The sequence below is a fragment of the Artemia sp. Qi Xiang Cuo genome, chromosome 1 (assembly GCF_049724085.1).
Source record: "Artemia sp. Qi Xiang Cuo chromosome 1, ASM4972408v1, whole genome shotgun sequence".
Taxonomy (NCBI): Eukaryota; Metazoa; Arthropoda; class Branchiopoda; order Anostraca; family Artemiidae; genus Artemia; species Artemia sp. Qi Xiang Cuo.
The window spans coordinates 103,251,743-103,272,012 of NC_142794.1; the positions used below are offsets into that span (position 1 = coordinate 103,251,743).

The window sequence follows — 20,270 nt, forward strand, 5'->3', positions numbered from 1 at the left end:
AAACAGAATTAGAAGCTAGTAAACGTCAAAAAATAAACATATTTGAACTATCAGATTTTCAAAAACTAGCGGATTATACAAAAATTGCAAAAATAGAACTTCTTATTTGGAATATTTTAGGATCAGAGGGTCTAGGCCCCAAGCTACCAAAAAAAGAAAAAATCGAATTGACAGTTGACCCTGTGTTTATTTTTGTTTTCCTAGAACAGGGTCTTTCGGATCCATTTTAAGAAAAGAAAGATTTCAACAATGATTTACAAAAGTGCACTTCATTTCAGAAAACTAGAAATGAAGAAAATCTGAAACTAGCGAAAATTGAACAAGCAACTGAAAAATTAAATCTGAATATATGAATATAGTAAACAAGAAACTGACAAATTAAATCTGAATATAGCAACTTCACCAACTTCAATACATTCAACAAAACCAACTTTAGCAATCAGTAAATCAATAAATAGCGGCTTCAGGTGTTTTGCAATTGGTGATAGTCAATTCTAGGTAGATGTAAATAAAGGAGATATAGAAATAAAAGTCAGTTAAACTTACCAATAGACATGGGCGTAGGGAGGGGGGGGGCAGCTGCCCCCCCCTAAACCTTCAAATTTACATTAGATATGGCTGAAAAAGCAGATGGTTTGGTAAAAGCAGTTGATAAAACTCCATCACACTATTGACTGCCCCCCCCTAGACAATATGCTGCCTATGCCCATGCCAATAGAAGCTCACCTATGTAAGGACTATGGTGATTCACTACTTCCCTATTGTCCCACTGAGCTGTTCCAGCTACGCAATTTTGAAAATTTAGGATCCTGGTATAAAGAGTTGGGCAGATTATGTCGCATTCAGAGAATTTTTGTTTAAATTACCACTTTGCTTTAAGTGATTGTCTTTTTGTTTTAAATTACATGGGCAAAGAAAGAGCCTAAACGGCAATTGGTTGTCCTTTGGTTTATTTCGACCCTTGGAGCGAACATTAGATTTCTGAACTCGAATTCGAATGAGACCTTTCAATAAATCAAATAAAGAGCTATAAATATAGTTAAACTTACGATTAAAAGTTCATCTACGTAAGGACTGTGTTGACTCATCACTTCCCTAATATCCCACTGGACCCGATTCATTTGAGCTAGGACCAAGTCTCTTTTGATAACCAGTCTAGCAATACATGCAAAAACGGGATGGCGCAAATCAACTGCATTCGTCTTGACCTGAAGTAAAAGCAAATTTTCTAATGGCATCTAGGTATCAATCTTTCAATTGGAAATTTGAAAGGATAAATACAGAACATACAGAAGAAAAGAAGAAAATACAGAAAAAACAGATAAAAAAGAACAAATACAGAAGAAAAGGAAGAAGAAAAGATAATACTACCATCATTAAAAGGAAAAAACCTGAGCCGAAAAATTTTTTCCGAGGGATAAACTAAGTAAAAGTAATTTCAAAGGTATTTTTAGTCATCAAGTGGGTATTTGAGGGATTTTTTATGCTACTTTTTGTAAAAAAAATAGGGTCCTGAGGGTAGGAGGGAGAAAAATGGCCCACTTACTTGATTTTTTAAAATCAGTAGAGCTCTGACGTACAGGTTTCCTGAACTTGTTTGCCACTATATATGCATTTAAAGCATGCATTTGAAAAAATACATTTGAAAAAAAACTTCTTTAAATGAAACCTCTAATAACAAAACTTCATTTCTTAAAAAAAAAGAAAAAAAAGAAAAAAGAGAAAAAAGAAAGAGAATCTGACGGACATGAAGAGGAAAAAAAATGAAACTTACAAAGTACAAAAATTATTGCTTCGCCGTTTATACAACAAAAACTGACAAACAAACTGACTCGTAACGTTTCCATACGTTTGTAGAATTTTGGAAAAACTAAGGCCTTACTAAACACACAAAATTGACAAAAAAAACACGATTAGAAGCAGAAAAGTCCTTAAATACCCTGCAGAAAATAAGAAACTAATTTATAAGGCTAAATTATAAGGCTTTTCATCAGCCATTAAATCAGTAATTTTGGGTATACATTTTTAATTCTCTCCAAACGTTTAGTAAGATTAGTTTTCAGTAAAACGTTGGTTTAAAAAAAATCTACAAATTTAGGAAAATATTGAGTTAGTTTCTGTGAACCGATATTACAGATATATGTTGAGTACACTCCGAAGTAGTAATTTTCGTTCGTTCTGACTTTCATTTTTGCTCTTTACTAGCATAGGGCTCCCCATAAGAAAGTTTACTTTCTTTAGTTTTACAAAACTTTCAAAGTTTAGAAGAATTAAAGTCATTTGGCAAAAAAAAAAAACTACACAAAACCGAAAACCAAAGTGAGCAAAAAAGTCAAGATATAATAATTGCCAGCTACAACTAAGGGATTCAATTCACAAGCCTGAAAGTGAAGTCCATAGAAGGTGTAAAGCTTTCTTACCTTTGCACCAGGTTTGCCACCCGGTGAAACAAAAATCAACAGAGTTTGGTGATTTTTTGGTCAACTTAGTGATTTTCTTTAATAGTATAGTGATTTATGTGCTAATTTAGTGATTTTTTTGTTTAAGTAACATAAAAAATCACTAGAAATAGTGATAAATCACTAGGGGTGGCAACCCTGGTTTTCACTACTCAATCAAACCAAACTTTTACCTTAATTGAGTCTATGAATACCTGACATCAGGTAACAAGAAGAGGAGACAATCACAAGCACTCAAGGTAAAAGCATTTTAAAAGGGTTTCGAGTTCTTTTTTGAAACACCTATAAATTTCTTTTCGTGATAAATTTCTACAATTAAGATTATTCGAAATAATGTTTATTCTTTCTGATCCAGCTTCAAACGGCAATTCTTCTCAGTAATATTTTTTTTAAATACACTTCTTAAATTTCACTTAATATGGACATTGGTTGCTAATTGGACATTGGTTATGGGCTAAGAGGGGAACCGCTAAAAAGCGGGATTACAGCCCTCTGGGTATTGGTTTTCGACCATGTAGGTTTATATGGTGCCCTTTTCCTGCTTCCCAGCATTTGTAATCGAAAAATTGCAGAAAAAATGCCATTATTGGTGCCATATGACACTTTATGATGAAGTTATGGAAACAAATTTACAAAGAGCACGTAGATATGATCAAGAACTTTAAAGCTGGTCATTAAGTAACGTTCTAAGCAGCAAGATCTGCAAGTTCTGAAAGTCAGCCCAGATTAGGCACTGAAGTGAAGTATCAAAGAAACCCTTAAAAAAAAAATCCAACAATTTTTCTTCGTTATAAATTACAATTTTTCAATGTCGATGTACATTCGGCACTTCAGCTAAGGCACTGAAGGCGAAATCAAAGACACCCTTACTAAAAAAGTCCTGCAGTATTTCCATATCGCCTAATGTTGGTATGCATTATGACCGTCAGCTTTGGCACGGAAGTTGAACATTAAGAACACCCTCATAAAGTAGAAAGGATGAAATAATGAAACAATAATAGAAAGGATGTGAAAATAGAAAGGATGAAACAAGCAACAACATACTTTTTGAAAAAAACTATCCAAGGCACCATGTTTTGACTCTGATGTGGCGGCTTTGAATTCGTCACTAAAATTTTCTAGTTGCTGAGCGAGAAAAACTACAGATTCAACAGCTGTTATACGAGCCACCATGCTCTCAGGACGACTGAGATTCACTATTTTGGACAACGTAGGTGCAAGGACCTGAAAACAAAAAATTACTGAGTAAACTAAAAATTCTATGGGGTTGAAAAAACTCCCCTCATTTAGTGGGTATTTTATGGGTATTCTAAATACCACGCAAACGTGTATTTGATCAAATGGATTTTATATAAAAATAATTTTCGGTTTTTCCTAGAATTTAGACTTTAAATTTTTCTAATTGTGTGTAAAAAAAAAAATCCAGAATAATTTTTGAAATTACAGGTAAGAGATTTTTGCAGAATGCTTGCAGTCTATAAATAATACTTTGCTGGAAAATATTCCACTGAGCAAGACTCTAAGAATAGATAAACATTCATTTATGCATGTTTTTTTTCCATTTCGAGTTTATAATAAAATTCATTGCATTGTTAAGAGATACCCAAACAAGAAATATTATTTTGATCAGAAAAACATCAGCCAAAACAGCATCAATATATATTTGCAAAATGACTAGCTTCACAAGGCTTTACCCTGAGGAACAAAAAAAAATCTAAGAACGGTGCTCCAGTTTTTTCACATTTTATATAAACTTTTTGTATAGAACAATTTTCGAAATTAAAAGCAACAGCTTTTTACAAGATGGAGGAAAAACGATACAATATTTTCTAGAAAACAGTTCAACTGACTACTCTTCATGAGATAACTTGAGTTACCTCATTACCTCAGTAACTTAAGTGCTTTCATGAGGTAACATAGTAACTTAAATAATTTAACCAGTTTGAAAGTTGTAGCTTGGAATGTTACAAAGTTTAAAAAACTATCGCATTGACATATTGACCGACGAATCTAGGCATATAAAACTGCACTTATGATTAGATTCAGACACTCATATCCCAGGGATAGGAAACATGAGTTTATGTTTTTATAGAATTTATTTCATCAGGCAGGAAGGATGGGGTGCATAGACAGGAATCAGGGTTCATGATGAATAAGGAAGCTGCTAAGTTTTGTTTAGATTGGGAAAGTATTGATAATACGAGTAAATTGCTAGTAGTCAATTTTATGGGTAAAAAGTGTTAGGTCTCGGCAAGGCCTTACCCAGGATATTTTTCGGACGGGGTTTTACTAAAAAAAACGTTTTTTTGGGGGGGGAGGGGTTACACAAATAGTAGTATATGCCCCTGCAGTACCGACAGATCGAGATAGTAGTAATTAAAAAAAAAAATACTACAGGAACTACAGGAAAATAGCTACAGGAACAAACTGACTGGATACCAGTTAGAAATTTGGCATTTTCACAGGGAATTTAATTTTCAGATTGGCAGATGTAGGGGTAAATGGTATCCTAGTCTAGGTGAATTTGGGATAGGAAAAGAAAATAGTAACTAGATCAATTTTTAGGCATAATAATATAGTTATAACCAATACAGTATTTGGACATAAAGTGGCTCATAAGTTAACATAGTATTCACGTGATAATGGGGCAGCTAACTTTATTGATTATATTACTGTAAACCGAAGACTGGCAGGATCGATAAAAGATGCTAGGGAATATAGGAGTGCTGTTATTGATGTTAAAAGTTAAAATCAATATCTAGCAGTGTCTAGGGTTAAATCGAAGTTGAAATTTAGGAAGGATAACTACCTTCCACGAAGTTATGACGTTGGTAAACTCCAAGATGATAATTTGAGAAAAACGTTTAAGAAACAGTTGAATATTAAACTGGAGTGTCTAAAATTTGAAATGTAGAAGATGGATGGAATAATTTTGGAAAAACAGTTCGTGAAATCCCAGATGGTGTCTTAGGGAGGAAACATAGCTAATAATACTAGAGAAAAAGCTAAGGCTTAGTAGTGAGGAAGAGGAACTTGTACAAGAAATATTCGAGTAATGGATAATATGAAAATAAGAGAAATGTAAGGAAAGTGGGAAAAGCACTAAAATATGAAATACGGAGATGTGAACCATGGATAAAATTGTAAGACCAGGAAGATGCAGCCAGACGGCAAACCCTGTACACACAGTTACCCTGTACCACAGTTAGTGATAAGAAAAGAGTGAAAGAGAGAGGAGAAAACATTTCTAAAATGTTCTAAACCGTGATAAAGTTGCAGGAAAAGATTTTGAAACGAATAAAAAAGTTTATGACTCTTTAGAAGTAAATAATTTTTTTTGAGGATAAATTAGTCACAGTACAAAAAGGATAAAAAAAAAATAATAATGCTCAGGGTGATGATTGTGTGGTATCTGAGTTTCTTAAATAAGGTGGTTGTGAAGTTAGATGTAAATTACTCAAGATTATGAATACGATTTTGAGAAGGAGAAGTGCAGAGTGATTTTAGGACAACTTTGATCAAGCCTCTCCATAAGAAAGGTGACAAGAGTGACATTGGTAATCATAGAGGTTGGTTTCTTCTGTCAGAAGCAAATTACTCAGTGTGATAATACTTTTTAGTCTTAGAGATGATGTAGATAAAGTTTTAAGAGAGGAACAGTGTAATTTTAGGAAAGAGAGAGGATGCGTCGACCAAAGTTTCACTCTCAAAATAATAATTAGGAAGAGCTTGAGTCATCAGAGCCCTTTAGTCCTTATTTTTATAGATAATGAGCAAGGGTTTGATTTGGTAAGCAAAAAGTTTTAGCGAAGGTTCAATTATTTTGTGGTAAACCAGATATTTACATTAAAATGACTAGTGCTATGAACAAGATTAAGATTGCTTCGGTTAATATTGGAAATGAGGTTAGTGGTTAGATTCGCATTGAAACTGGAGTCAAGCAGGGTTGCATTCCATCCTCATTTACATGGATCATTTCGAAGAAATTTCTTATGGAGCACAGCAAAGGCTACGGGAGAGCAAAGCAAAGGCTACTGGAAAGCACAGAATCTCAGGGAGAACTAAAACTCTTCTAGACTTAGATAATGCTGATGATTTAAGTATCCTAGATGGAAAAGTCAGTAAAATGAATGACTTTCAGGAGGTTTTGAGGGTTCAGGGTGCAAGAAGGAGTTTGAAGGTTTTGAAGTTGCAAGAAGGAGTTTGAAGTTTCAGAAGGTTTTGAGGGTTCAGGGTGCAAGAAGGAGTTTGAAATTAATCTTAATAAGACTAGGTTGGGAATAAGTGAAGGTGAAGAGGTAATGTCGGGTACGAGAAGATCGATCAAATGGAGAGTTTCACTTGCCATTGTAGTATTATTAGTATAGACGGTGGGTGCAGTGAAGATGTCAAAAGTAGAAAAGCAAAGCCCCATGTTTTTTTGTTTTTTTGTTTGTTTTTTTTTAGCTGAAAACAGCTTTAAAGAATAGGAAGATAAGTTTGCAAACCAAAATTATAATATTGGAAGCTACAGGGATGACACCGGTCAAATATGGTTTTGAAATGGGGGCACTTCGAATGACAGAGGCGGACTTTTTAGATGTTTTTCAGAGAAATTTTCAACAGATTGTTTTGGTTACCCATCTAACTAATCACGAAAAATGTTCTTCAATCCCATTTTCTAGGGCTATAGTGAGATAAAGGTTGAGATGGCTAGGACACATTCTGCGAATGAAGAATGAGAGATTCCCAAAGATTGTCCTTGTCAGCCAACCATCTAAGGCCAAACGAAAAGCAGGTCGTCCACGAATTAGGTGGGCGGCTATCGTAAGGAAACATTTATGGGGAATCGGAACCTCCTGCGATTAGAAAATTATAAATTTTATCTTATTAAATCACACATAAATAATCGAAATTAGTGTTTTTCTGCACTTTTTCCAGATTACAATTTATAGTATACAAGGAAAGAAACAATTGAAATTCTTGAAATAGTTTGCCCAAGGTAAAATTTGACCCAAAGCAACAATGAGTTTATTTGTCTATGTGTTTCAGAACCACAACTACGGACTTCTTCATACGGCTTCTTTATACGGTTTATCTAGACAATAAAACTCCAATTATATAGTTACGATAGTTAGACAAAATAACGATATAATTAACAATAACTCTATCTTTAGAGCTTTTTAATTTTCTTCAAAAGACTTTTATGAAAGACCCTTTTAAAACTAAGATTTTTATAGATCAATCTAATTTCTTTAGAAATGTCCTTTTCTTTAAGCAAAAACAAAGATATAATATGGTGTGGAGGCAGCTGAGCACATTAAACTTAAAACGTTAACTGAGTTATATATTCTTTTTTTTTTATTCTTTTCCTTTAAAAACATATCGTGATAGAAGTGATACATAAAACTGGTCAATTTATCTTGTAACACAAAAATTAGAAGATACCACTAATCGTACAAGTATTTAAAAGATTCTGATCGATTTCCCATTCTGTAAATGTTCCAATATAATAATCACTGCCGTCACAGTTGTGTCCCAGACCCCCCCCCCTCCCCTACTGCCCTGATATACGCATGGGTTATATGCAAGAATTTTGTTGTTTTTTTCTTGGGGGGGGGTGTAATTTTTTTTATAATTACTTATCATGAACAGGTTTATAACTGTACCATGAGTTAAATGCGATATATTTAAAATACAGGATTCTTCTCTTCTAAAGATGATTCGGGCAGAAATTAGACGAACAATACAAATAATAATAAAAAAACAACATCAAAACCAGAAAACTTTTTATATAGCCTAGGGCTATACCCAGGTATGAAGGGTATAGCCCAGGTATACCTGGGTTATACCCAGGTATAAAGGGGGTGGGATGGGGAATTGTAATGGTAGTCATAATTATATATTATAAGCAGGGGTATAATTTGCTATGGGGCAGGGGGAGGCAAATGCCCCCTCCAGATCCCATTAACCCCACCCCAGACCCAATTTACCCCCCCCCCTCCAGCTGAAATTTAGTTTCTGCAAAAAAATCTTGTAAAAAATAAGATAAGCCCGCATAATTCAAGCATCCGGAGAGACAGATTAGTTTTCTGTTGTATATCTTTTTTTTTTATGGTACTATATGACTCATTTTTCATTTTTCACTGTCATTTTCTCTTGATTGGGGAAAAAAAAACATGTCCAATAGCATGTAAAACAAAATCTCTTCGTAACAAATAATACTGTGATAAAATTTGTAAGCAATTTAATAAATTTGGAACGTTCACGCAATAGCGTATCTCCTGAATTACTCCCCCGTCGTCCCACTCAAAAATTTGTCTGGATAACTTTTTTTAATTTTTTTAAAGTCACATGACTTTAATTAGCTCTTTCAAATAATTCATAATATCTAACGATTTGGTTCTTCCTTTCTTTCATGGAAAAAGACTAGAATCAATTACACTTATCCTGATAAAAAAAAAGGACACCAGAACTGCTTACTTTGAGTTTTTCTTCATGGGCCATTGGTTCATCGTCATTTAAAATGAGGTCAGATTCAATTTTTTCAAGGACTGCAGGCAACATGGAATTCGGTATAATTGATGAACTATCCTTCTACAGGCAAAAACAAAAAGTTACAAAATAATATACCAAACATTTCTTATAGATATTCATATAGAATAACAGGTTTATTACCTGAATAGACAAATGACAATTAATGGAAAAGAAATTGTAATACGCAAGCAGATAAAGAAATATTCACGCATCTGACAAAAATGATAGGTATCAATAGACATGTATACCAAAATTATTATTATTATTATTGGTGGACTTACAAATTTGAGTTGAGCTTCAAGCCACAAAGGCCTTTTGAATCATAGGCGCCAAGTTGCTGACGCTCCCTCGGGCGTGGAATTTTGACATAAGGCTTGCCGATCTCTTCTTTCCCCTTTGTAAAAGGAGCTTTTCTTTGTAATACAAAGTTGACCACCATTATTTTCCCCCTCAAGGGAACCCCTCAAAAGAAAGGGGAGAATCACCCTCAATACATCAGGCTTTAGCAGCAAGAAGCACTCAGAACAAGAGTAGCAAGGAAATTTTATGCTGCATTTTTTCTTCCGCCTCGATCAGTGCTTAACATTTCTAGAGGGATTGCTCCCGGGACTGATTTTGGCTGCCTTTACCGGCTTAAAATCATCAAATACAGGCAATGAATTCTACAAAATACCCTGCCTCAGGGTCAGACACTGAGCAGGACGACCAGTGGCTGTACAGTGACTCAGATTATCAGGAGTAGACCCCTGCTTGTGCGCACTACTCTCAATGCAGCATGGGAAGATTGTCTTTTCTACCCACAGCAGGGTTAAATAGCGACAGGCTAAAATACTAGAAATGTCACTAGTGTCATCAACATATTTTGAAAGAAATTAAAGCAAAAGTTTCGAAAAAAAATTGGTTATTAATAGCAAAGATATGAACCATAAAATTTCTTGGGAAAAGGTAAGGCACAGATTTTAATTTGTTGGTTTTAAATCACTCACTTTTTTTATCCACCTTTCTATAGACAAATGAACGTACATACGCTTTTCGTTATTTCAAGAACGCGTATACGTAACATATGTAAAGTTTGAGCATCAAGTCACCGTTACCGAATATCAAAGAGAAAAAGACAGATTACTGTCCTATACTAACGCGTTCAAAAGTAAGCTTTAATTACATTCTTTGTTTTATGAAGTAGTAAAATGGGGCAAAACTTCACTCGCAAAACATCTTTAATTTTAGTTGAGAAATAAATATCGATGCTGCCAAGATAACCGTTTCCCGGGAAAATGCTACGTACAACAAATCGTGATTAAAGGAAGGTGTATGAAAGCTAACGTCAACAAAATAGAACGTTTGACCTTGAGATTTATGCATGGTCATCGCAAACACTGGTCAAAGCGGAATTTGATGTCATTGTAGTGTTTATTCAGTGTTCTGGAGTCGAGCATAATCAAGCGTATGCCGAACTCGAGGAATGTGCAATTCTTGTCCACACTTTTTCCCCAGTAATAATTTTTGCCTTGATTACGTTGTAAGATAATTTGGTAACAATCAAGCGTGTTTCATTGCATATGCAAACCGACATATTTAAATCAAGCTTAAACATAATTGCCAGGTTATTCTTTAGTTTTAATTCATGAGGTGACTTATCAATAATTTCGATCGAATAAAAAAAATCGGATATAAAGGCAATATCTTATTTTTGTTTAAAATTAAGGCCCTAAACGAACTTTCTCAAAGTCATTACCTATCTAGATCACTTTTCTACATTGGAAAACGGCAGCATGCCTATTTTTAGAAAACAATATAGAACTGTTTTTGATAAATAATTTTCAGGTAAATAAATATACAGTTATTGTTCGTTTGATCCATAAAGATTATTTTTGGCTAATCACATTACTCCTTATTTTTGGAAAGAAAAATATCCCCGTCTTTTCAAAATTAGATTAAGCAATAAAGAGTTAGAAATCTAGACAGAAAATAAATGTACAAATAAGTACAAATGAACAGAATCGCTTTAATAAATCCTATCTGGTTCTTTTGTAAGTGATAATAAGCCTAAAAAAGAGAAATAAAGAAAATTTTTTGAGTCATAGTCTTTTTTTTCATTATAAAAATACATTTATATAACGTTTTGAAGTTTGGGTTTATTATGAAAACCAAAACGAACAGAAATTATAATAAATAACCGAGTCAAACTCAAAACGATCAGAAATTAACATAAGTTTGGCTCAAAACCCCTATGCCTTCCCAAGGCTAGAACATAATTTGTACTTAACTGAAAAAATATATATGTTTTTACTTTTATAACTTTAGTAAATCAAATAATATTAACATTTTGATTACTAAATATTAGTATATGTATATTAAACTGACGATGCACTTCCATTCAGTCTATCAAACAAGTTAAAATAACATTTATATACAAATTTAACAAATTAAATGTAATAACATTTACCACAATAATAACATTTGTGGCAATTTCCATAAGTTTCACTGGGTCATCCATTGAAATTTCTCTTCATTTTGCCATTTATTCATTGAAAGTTATTTCCGTTTATGCTAAGTTTCACTTTTTATATGACTTTATTTCTGCTCGTACTTGAATCTTTTTTAAAAAAAACTAGTTTCTCTTCGTTCTTAATTAAAATTAATTTAAAAAAACTTTTTCCACAAAATAAGTTTTTCAAAGAAAAGTAAAGAACTCAATTAAACATAAAATGAGCAAAATAAAATCAAATAATCTACCAAGCGTGAAACTACCACAAATCAGCAACGATAAATAAATGAAACCCAAAACAGACAGAAATTACAATACATAACCGAGTCAAACTCAAAACGAGCAGAATTTAACATGAGTAGGGCTCAAAACCCCTATGCCTTCTCAAGACCAGAACATAATTTGCACTTTACTGAAAAAATATAAATGTTTTTAATTTTATAACTTCAATAAATCAAATAATATTAACATTTTGATTACTAAATATCAGTATATGTATATTAAACTGACAATGCACATTCATTTTGGGATGGGTTTGGGGAAATGGTGGGTGTAAGAGGGGTGTTAGTTATCCTCCAATCACTTTCGACTATTAAAAAGGGCACAAGCCCTTCTAATTTCCAATCGAATGAGCCCCTTTTGAAGTTTCTACATCACTACCAATAAAAAACCTTATATGCCCCCTGGGCATAACTTACAACCCTTACCCCGAGGGCTCTGAGGGGGTTATCATCCTCAAAGACATAATTTCTAAAACTTTTAACTACGCTGAACAAAATGGCTATCTAAAAATTTTGATTGGATGTGTTTGGGGAAAAGATTGGCGTGAGAGGGGGGTTATTTGACCTGCAATCACTTTCGACTTTTAAAAAGGGCAGTAGCCCTTGGAATTTCCAATCGAATGAGCCCCTTTTGAAGTTTCTACGACAAAGCTTTCAATAAAAAACTTATATGGCCACAGGGTATAACTTACAACCCTTCGCCTGAGGGTTGTTGGGGAAGAGTCATCCTCAACGATATAATTTCTGGACCTTTCAACTACTTTGAACAAAATGGCTATCTCAAAATTTTGATTGGATGTGTTTGGATAAAGGGTGGGCGTCGAAGGGGTGTTTCTTTTCAATACTGGGCTCATTTCTTTTTATTAACTATAAACTTAAGATTTGTAGTTCCTAAAGGCGTGGAGCCCTCAATTTACAAGAAAGAGAAGAAAAAAATATAGGGTCGCCTAAAGATTGGACCAGAAAAAACCTTTTTTTTCGGACCAAAAAATTTAAAATCGAAAGTCTTCATTCCAATTAAAACTTAATGCATAAAAAAATGTTTAATTTGAGGGGCGAAACCACCCATGAAACCAAAAATATTTTTCGATTGGCTTGAAACTTTCAAGGATTGTCGGCTGAGCTATGAACATCTTTTTTTAAAAAGGGGAACAGTATTAGAGGGCCTGAAAGTGGGCCTTCAGAGAATTTAGAGGGAGTAACCCTACTCTAAAATGAAACAATTTCTGTTGGTTTGAAATTTGATGTGAATTCAAATTGTAATCTCTGTTCATTTTAGGATTCATCAGTTTACCCAAAGCAGCGTCAGTCGCCTTTATGTCTGACGCAATTATTCCTTTCATCTCCTTTCAATATGTTTGACGCGATTATTCCTTTCATTTCCTTTTCATTTCCTTTCAATATGATTGACGTAATTATTTTTTTAATGTTTGTTTTGGGATTTATTTATTAATTCATAATCATTTCTGTTAGCTTGAATCATTGACTTACTTTACTTATGTTCATTTTACTTTTTAATATGGCTATTTATCTTTCTTTGACAAATTATTTGCCTGAAAGGCTTTTCCGAATTCATTAAAAAAGAAAAGCAATCAGGGTTCAACAATGAGACCACCAGCCAATATGGAATTGGGTGTAAAACGGATAAAAACATAGTACTAAAGGCATTTCAAACAGTTCGTGGTAAGGAACTGTAAGTAAGGAGCGACTTGGGCAAATATTAACCTAAACTTTAATAACTTTGATGACAACTGATATAACAGCAGAATTGACTTTTTATGCTGATTCGAAATATATAAAATTCTTATGAAGTTTAAAGACACTAATCGAAATTTGCGAGCCTGAGAAAATTTGCCGAATTTTCGGAAAAAGGGGAATTACCCCCCAAAAGTCAAGCGATCTTACTGAAAATCACACCATCAAATTTAGTGTATCAGAGAAATTTATTGTGTTTCAAGTTCCTATCTACAAAAATGCAGAATTTGGTATTTGTTACCAGATGAAGATCATAGGTGCGGTTTTTTTTTTCCAAAGATGTTCTTATCAAACTAATCGCCCTAGAAGATCGGGAGGGGGCTCGTACGAACAGAAATCAAAAGTTCTAGTGCCTTTTTTAAATGACCGAGAAAGATCGAAGGCCAACTAGCCCTCATCCCGCACCAACTTTGTCCCCAATGAAAACTGATAAATTTTTTTAAAGAGGATTTGATTCAGCATAGTTGAAAGGTCCAATAACTATGTCTTTACGGATCACACGACCTCTCACAGCCCCTGGGAAAAGCCCTGTAAGTTGTGCAATTTGCCCATTGTTTATATTTAGTATTTGCTATTGGGAAACATACATTTTTTTTTTGGAGGGGGAAATTTTCTGCGACGGGGTATTTTCAACGGGGAGAATTTTCTTTGGGGGGATAGTTTCTAGGGGGAAATTTATAAAAAAAAAATAACACGGAAGGGGGAGATTTCTATGTATGATTTGAACAAACGATTAGATACTGAATAAAAAACAAAACAAGTTTTTTTTAACTAAAATTAAGGAGCAATTTTAAAACTTAAAACAAACTGAAATTATTTCATATATGAGGGGACTTCTCCTTCCTTACCCCGCTCTTTACGCCAAAGTTTGACTTTTTGTCAGAATTCTTTAACAAAGGCTGCTCAAATACAAGGGCCGTTGAAATTGAATGAGAAGAGTTTTTAAAAAACTTTAATACTTTAAAGTTATCAAGGATTTAGGGATTTCCAACCCCCCTCATATACGGAATCACTTCCGTTCGTTTTAAGTTTTAATGTTAGTCCTTATTTTCAGTCGAAAAAAACTTTTTTTTTAACTTTAAAAAGTAATACAGTACTATACAAGTCCTATGTACAAGCATTATACACAAATTAAAACTGTTTAGAGGACTGATAGTTTTTAATGAGGACAAAACTTAAATAGAGGGCTAGAAGTGATTTTGAGAGGGCTAGAAAATAACATACCTAATTAATTAATAGCACAAGTAATTTATCAAGTTTAACTGTTGAGAAAAATTATCCACGGCTTTGGATTTAGCACTGCATTCAATTATGGCATGAACGAAAACGAGAGCTAAGAATAGAACAAATTGACATATAAAAATTTATAAAAGAATTAAAAACCATGTTTCACTCACCACCTCAAATGTAAAGAACTTGGCAACAGCATACAAATAATAATCAATCAGCTGATTCAGGCAAATGCAAATATCGAAAGCAATTGGCTGAAGAAGTCGCATCATCTGAAGATACCGACCAATAAGTCGAAGCAAAGAAAGTGCTGTGTTCGAAAGGGTGGGTAGTACAACTTTCTTTACAGAGAAGGGATTGTCTTCTGTATGATCAAGGCCGTCTTCCTGTTTTATTGATCCCTAAATTCAAATAGAGATACAGAAATCAGAAAAAAAGGAGAACAGGACTAACACTTTGTTACAGACTTATTCATACTTTCTTTCATTTTTTTTGTATGATACTCATTTATATATAACATAGATACATACATAAATATATATATATATATATATATATTTATATATATATATATATATATATATATATATATATATATATATATATATATATATATAAAAACCATGCTTTTTATGACAGACTCATGAATAAATACATTATTAAAAGAAACCTGAATATAGAATTCTCTCAATGTTACGAATTAATTATTTAGAGCGGTTGATAAGGGTGGCAAAAATAAGTAAATAAAAAGGAAAGAAAACGGAAACTCACACATTTGTCATAGAAACTAGAGTCTTGAGGAGAATTCAGTGTTTCAAATGGGGTGTATTCTTCCGAGTGCTCCTTAAAATAACTGATTTTTATTCCATTATCATCATTTTCTCTTGAATCAGTTCTAGTGTAAAAAACGTCTTCTAAAAACTGGAACTCCTACAAACAAATTTTTGTAGACTTTTAGAGAAGTTGGAAAAAACAATATTACTCAATAAAACATGAAAGATAATATGATAATTAGAACCAAAATTCAAAGAGGTGACTATTCACCTCTCACCAGTCCAAAGCTGTTCCGTTACCTAGCTAGAATTTTACTCTAAGGGCAAGTTCTCTCACCAAACACTGAAAAATCGATAAAATTGTCAACATAGGAATCTTTAAAGGCGGGCAAAACAGCAGGTAAATAAATAACTAAATATAAGATGAAAATGCTGACTCAGCATAAGACAATAGAGAAAATCAGGCAAATTTTTGATTTCACGTTTCATTTTGGAAAAATTTTCTATTCAGAAATTTTGGAAATCTGTCTTTGACTATGTAAATCATGATGACAGTTGTTAATAGCCTACCAATGATAATGTTGAGGAAAGGTAATACAACTAAATCAGCCACACTTGAAGCATTAACTCATTTTAATTCAATTTTGATTAAACGAAATTTGCTAAATAAACACAAAAAAATCTATATAAATGGCAATTGCAGATTAATTTTGATCAGCCTCCCATCGAAATCAATTTTTAAATTTCAGATTTGCTTAATTAAATGTTGATTTTCCCTAAAATTTCTCCTGTTTTGGCTTTACTTCTACCTATTTTTGTCCCTAGAAAAAAAAATTATTCTAGATTTCTAGGGAATTCATAAAAAACTCAAATGCAGCATCAAATTGTTATTTTTTACTTTAGACAATAATAAGAAAAAGACTACAGCTTGGGCATCTCTTAATCAAAGAACAGCGACATCAGTCGTTGCCGGTGACCTCAACTCTAAGTCCGTTTTCTGGAGGGAACACTTTTCAGTTAAAATGGTTATCAATATGACACATGTGTACAATACATTTTTAGCAGCTGCTAACAAAGCCCTAAATAGCTTTTGGCAGCAGATAGCGGTCTTCTCTATTGGATAGTCTTCTATACATAAATGGAGCATTAAGCAACCTATGTAGAAAAAACAGCTCATGCAACACAGTCACAGCTGACCTCACTCAGATCATCAGTGAATGTGGTAAATGAGTTTTTTTTAATAATGCAGTTCTTGCTCTTTTTGGATAGTCCCCGTTGCAAATTGCAACGTAAAAAATGGTGACTAGTTGAATGAAAACATTCTTAATTGTATAGGTTGCATGCTCCTATTCTACCAGTTTCCACCAATCAACGGCATTGTTAAAAAATAAACTGAATACTAGGCTGCCAGAATTACCGAATATAGAAAGATCTCATGTTGCAGAATTTAACTTTTTCTTAAAATTTGTCACTGATGCTTCGCAACATAAGCCAGTTATGCAACATTTTTGAACAGAATATTATCGAGAGAATATTTCAAAAAAAAATTAAAACGTTTAAAGTTCTTAAGACAAATGAGCTTATGCAGTTTATGAGAACTTTCCATGCTTCGTTCAAACTTTCCCTGAATATCCATAAAAATTCTTGCCTTACCCCAGATCCCTTAAGTCCATAGATTCAAAATTAAGTATTCCTAAAAGATGTGATTTTCCCCTAAAATAGTAATTTCCCTAGAAGTAAAAGCCCAAGGCAGACGTAACTCTCCGTTTTTTTCCATTTTATAGCGGACATCTAGTTTACAACTAATATTTCACCTGCTGACATTTATAGATGGCATAAGATGTAAGTGATACCAAAGAAAAAAAAACGGGAACATTAAGCACTTTTGAAATTAAAGCAAATAAAAAGTAACAAGAGTTGGGGAAAAAAAAATCTGCAACATCCTTGTTGTTAATGGTGTTTTTATAACTCTGGAGAGTTGCAAACCACTTACTCGGCTGTTGCCATTTATTTTCCGAACTCTTTGACACGCACAAAAAAAAAAAAAATTTATTGTTAAAATATAAAATCATAAAATACTGCTTCTAACCCAGTTGTTTGTTGGATATTTCCAAATCCCGGGAGCTGACAACTTCTCAATTGGTTGTTGGTACATATATTTGCCAAACTGCTAACAATAAAAGTATGTTTTCAAATTGTAGAAATATTAGTCATAAAAAACAAATACCTCTTAATCGTTCTTATTGTAGCGAAAAAGAAATCTCTAATACTCATGATGATTCATCGCAACCTTAATGGAACTTTTACTATAATGAGACACACAAAGATTCGCTAAGTCTAGATATAAGGCTAGGTCTAAGACTAACTCTAGGTCTAGATAGTTTCGGATATCCAGCTGTCAGGGGTAGTATTATATATATTTTTTCGGAAAAGACGTTTTTTAGTAATCTGTTGGACATACTTACAGCCAGACGTTTACACGAGAATGATTCAGACACCGGGCAAGGCTCCCAAGACTCGTTGTCAAGAAAAGCTTTTAGCTCATCAAATCTACTAAAATGGTAATTCTTAAAATAGGAAATTGTCTGTTGTCGCAAGCAATCCTGTAATGATTCTGACCGACTCCCAGAAAATTCTTTCCCAACTTCAATTAACCTGAAAAACAAACATTTGTAGATTACACGGTTTTCACAGTCACCGGTATCGCCACCGGGCCCCAGTATGACTACGCGGCAGGCTTCTAATATATCGATTTTCATTGTCGCTTGTCTTCTAACCACCGACAATGTGAGCCTCTAATTGACGACATGGCGTCACCAATAGACTCAATATAACCACCCTGGAAAAAATACTGATTTTCACGTGAAGTTTTAAACTATTTAGATCCTTTTTATGGAACTGTCAATATGTCAAAAAAAAATGCGCAGGTCTCACTTGCGATGCATTTTACTTTAGCTATTCATGTTCGTTCAAAATCATGTGTTCCATTGCCTATGCCCTGTGAAATATCTAAAATTGGCTTAACCATTGTTTTATTCTTTAATTTCAAGTAACAGGGTGGCAAATCAGCAATTTCAGTTGAATAAAATTCGGTCGCGAATTCAATTTTTGATTCCTGCTTGACACGTTCCTGATTCAATCGCAAATCTCTGAAATATCTAATTATTCTTTAATTTTTAATCACATTCCCGTTTGCAATTTAATGTGATTCGTCGCTATTTCATGTTCCATGTCTATTTCTTTAGCTGTAAAGAGTCATTTGAAATTTTGTGTAATTTCGTACGTGTTATAGATACTAAATATTAATTTCTTCTATCCTTTAGAGACGCTAAAATAACAAGTTCTTTATTCAACTGTATTTTTTTTTTTTTTTCAAATCAGTTTGCAATCTTGTGTAATTTTATATGTGTCATAGATACTAAAAACAATACGACCATTCCTGGGGCGTAAATAATGTAATTTATGTTCTTGAAATGTGCTAATAATTATGATGTCACTCGTAAGAATTAAAAAAAATAGATAAAAGAAATATAGAGTCGCTTTCGAGAAAAAATAAACATGTAAATAAATTAAAAATTAGTACTCGTTTAAAAAGAGTAGATAAAGATATATCATATCATTCCTATTCCAACATAAACCTTTTCAAATTGTCATTATATCAGCGAAAGCTTCCATTTTGAAAATAACACTAAACAAGTAAACAGCAATATCATTAAACTACTAAATTTATCAAACGGTTCGTGGTAACGAAGCGTAGGTAAGGAGCGACCCGGCTCAATAGTAACCGACTTTCGAAAAAAGGGGGAAGACCCCCTAGAAGTCTAGAAAATCACACCATCAGATTCAGTGTTTTAAAGAACTCTACAGTAGAAGTTTCATGCTCGTATCTGCAAAAATGTGGAATTTTATAATTTTTGACAGAAAAAAGATCGTCGAAGGAACGTCGGGAGAGGTCTCATCCTAACGAAAATGAAAGGTTCTAGGGCCCATTTTAAGTTACCAAAAAATTGGAGGGCAACTAGGTCCCCTTCCACGCCAATTTTTTCCAAAATCTTCCGATCAAAATTTTGAGATAGCTATTTTGTTTAGCACAGTTGAAAGCCCCAGTAACTATGTATTTGAAGATAACATGACCCCCCGCAACCCCTGGGGACAGCTCTTTAAATTATAAATGTAACTCAGAGAGGAAAGAAAATAACAAAATGAAAAATAAAATAAAAAAAGTGAATTAAGAAAGGTCTTTAAATTATAAAATTTGCCCATTGTTTACGCATAGTATTTGATTTGGGAAGTATGCATACATATTTAGGGTGGGAAGGGGAGGACGAATTTCCTGCAAGGGGGATTTTTCATGGGGAGAATTTTCCATAGAGAGGGAAGTTCCCAGGGGGTGAAATTTTCAGGAGAAATTGACAAAAAAAAGAAAGAAGTTTTTTCAACTGAAAGTAAGGAGCAACATTTAAACTTAAAACGAACAGAAATTATTAGGTATATGAAGGGGTTGCCCCCTCCTCAACACCTTGCTATTTACAATAAAGCTTAAATATTGTCCCAGTTCTTTAAAAACGACTCCTGAAACACAAGGGTCTAAACGATCCTTGTGTTTCAGGAGTTGGAACAATTTGATTCAGGAATTAGAACAATTAGTAATTTTTTTGGAAGTGTCAAGAAACTTTAGCGTGAAGAGCGAGGTGTTGAGGTGGGGGAAACCCCCTCATATACTCAATAATTTCTGTTCTTTTTAAGTTTTAATGTCGCTCTTACTCTC

General features: G+C 33.5%; 1 protein-coding gene across 4 annotated transcripts in view; it reads right to left on the minus strand.

The window, feature by feature from the left end:
* Vps50 (vacuolar protein sorting 50) overlaps positions 1–20,270 on the minus strand; it is a 105,706-nt gene that overhangs the window by 27,033 nt on the left and 58,403 nt on the right. For all 4 annotated transcript variants that reach the window (XM_089088262.1, XM_089088235.1, XM_089088244.1 and 1 more), the window contains exons 10-15: positions 17,968–18,157; positions 15,501–15,659; positions 14,897–15,130; positions 8,922–9,035; positions 3,504–3,683; positions 1,050–1,208 (exon numbers count right to left, since the gene is read on the minus strand). In XM_089088262.1, coding sequence (XP_088944388.1) covers positions 1,050–1,208; positions 3,504–3,683; positions 8,922–9,035; positions 14,897–15,130; positions 15,501–15,659; positions 17,968–18,157 — 1,036 coding nt within the window. The remainder of the gene's footprint in view (positions 1–1,049; positions 1,209–3,503; positions 3,684–8,921; positions 9,036–14,896; positions 15,131–15,500; positions 15,660–17,967; positions 18,158–20,270) is intronic.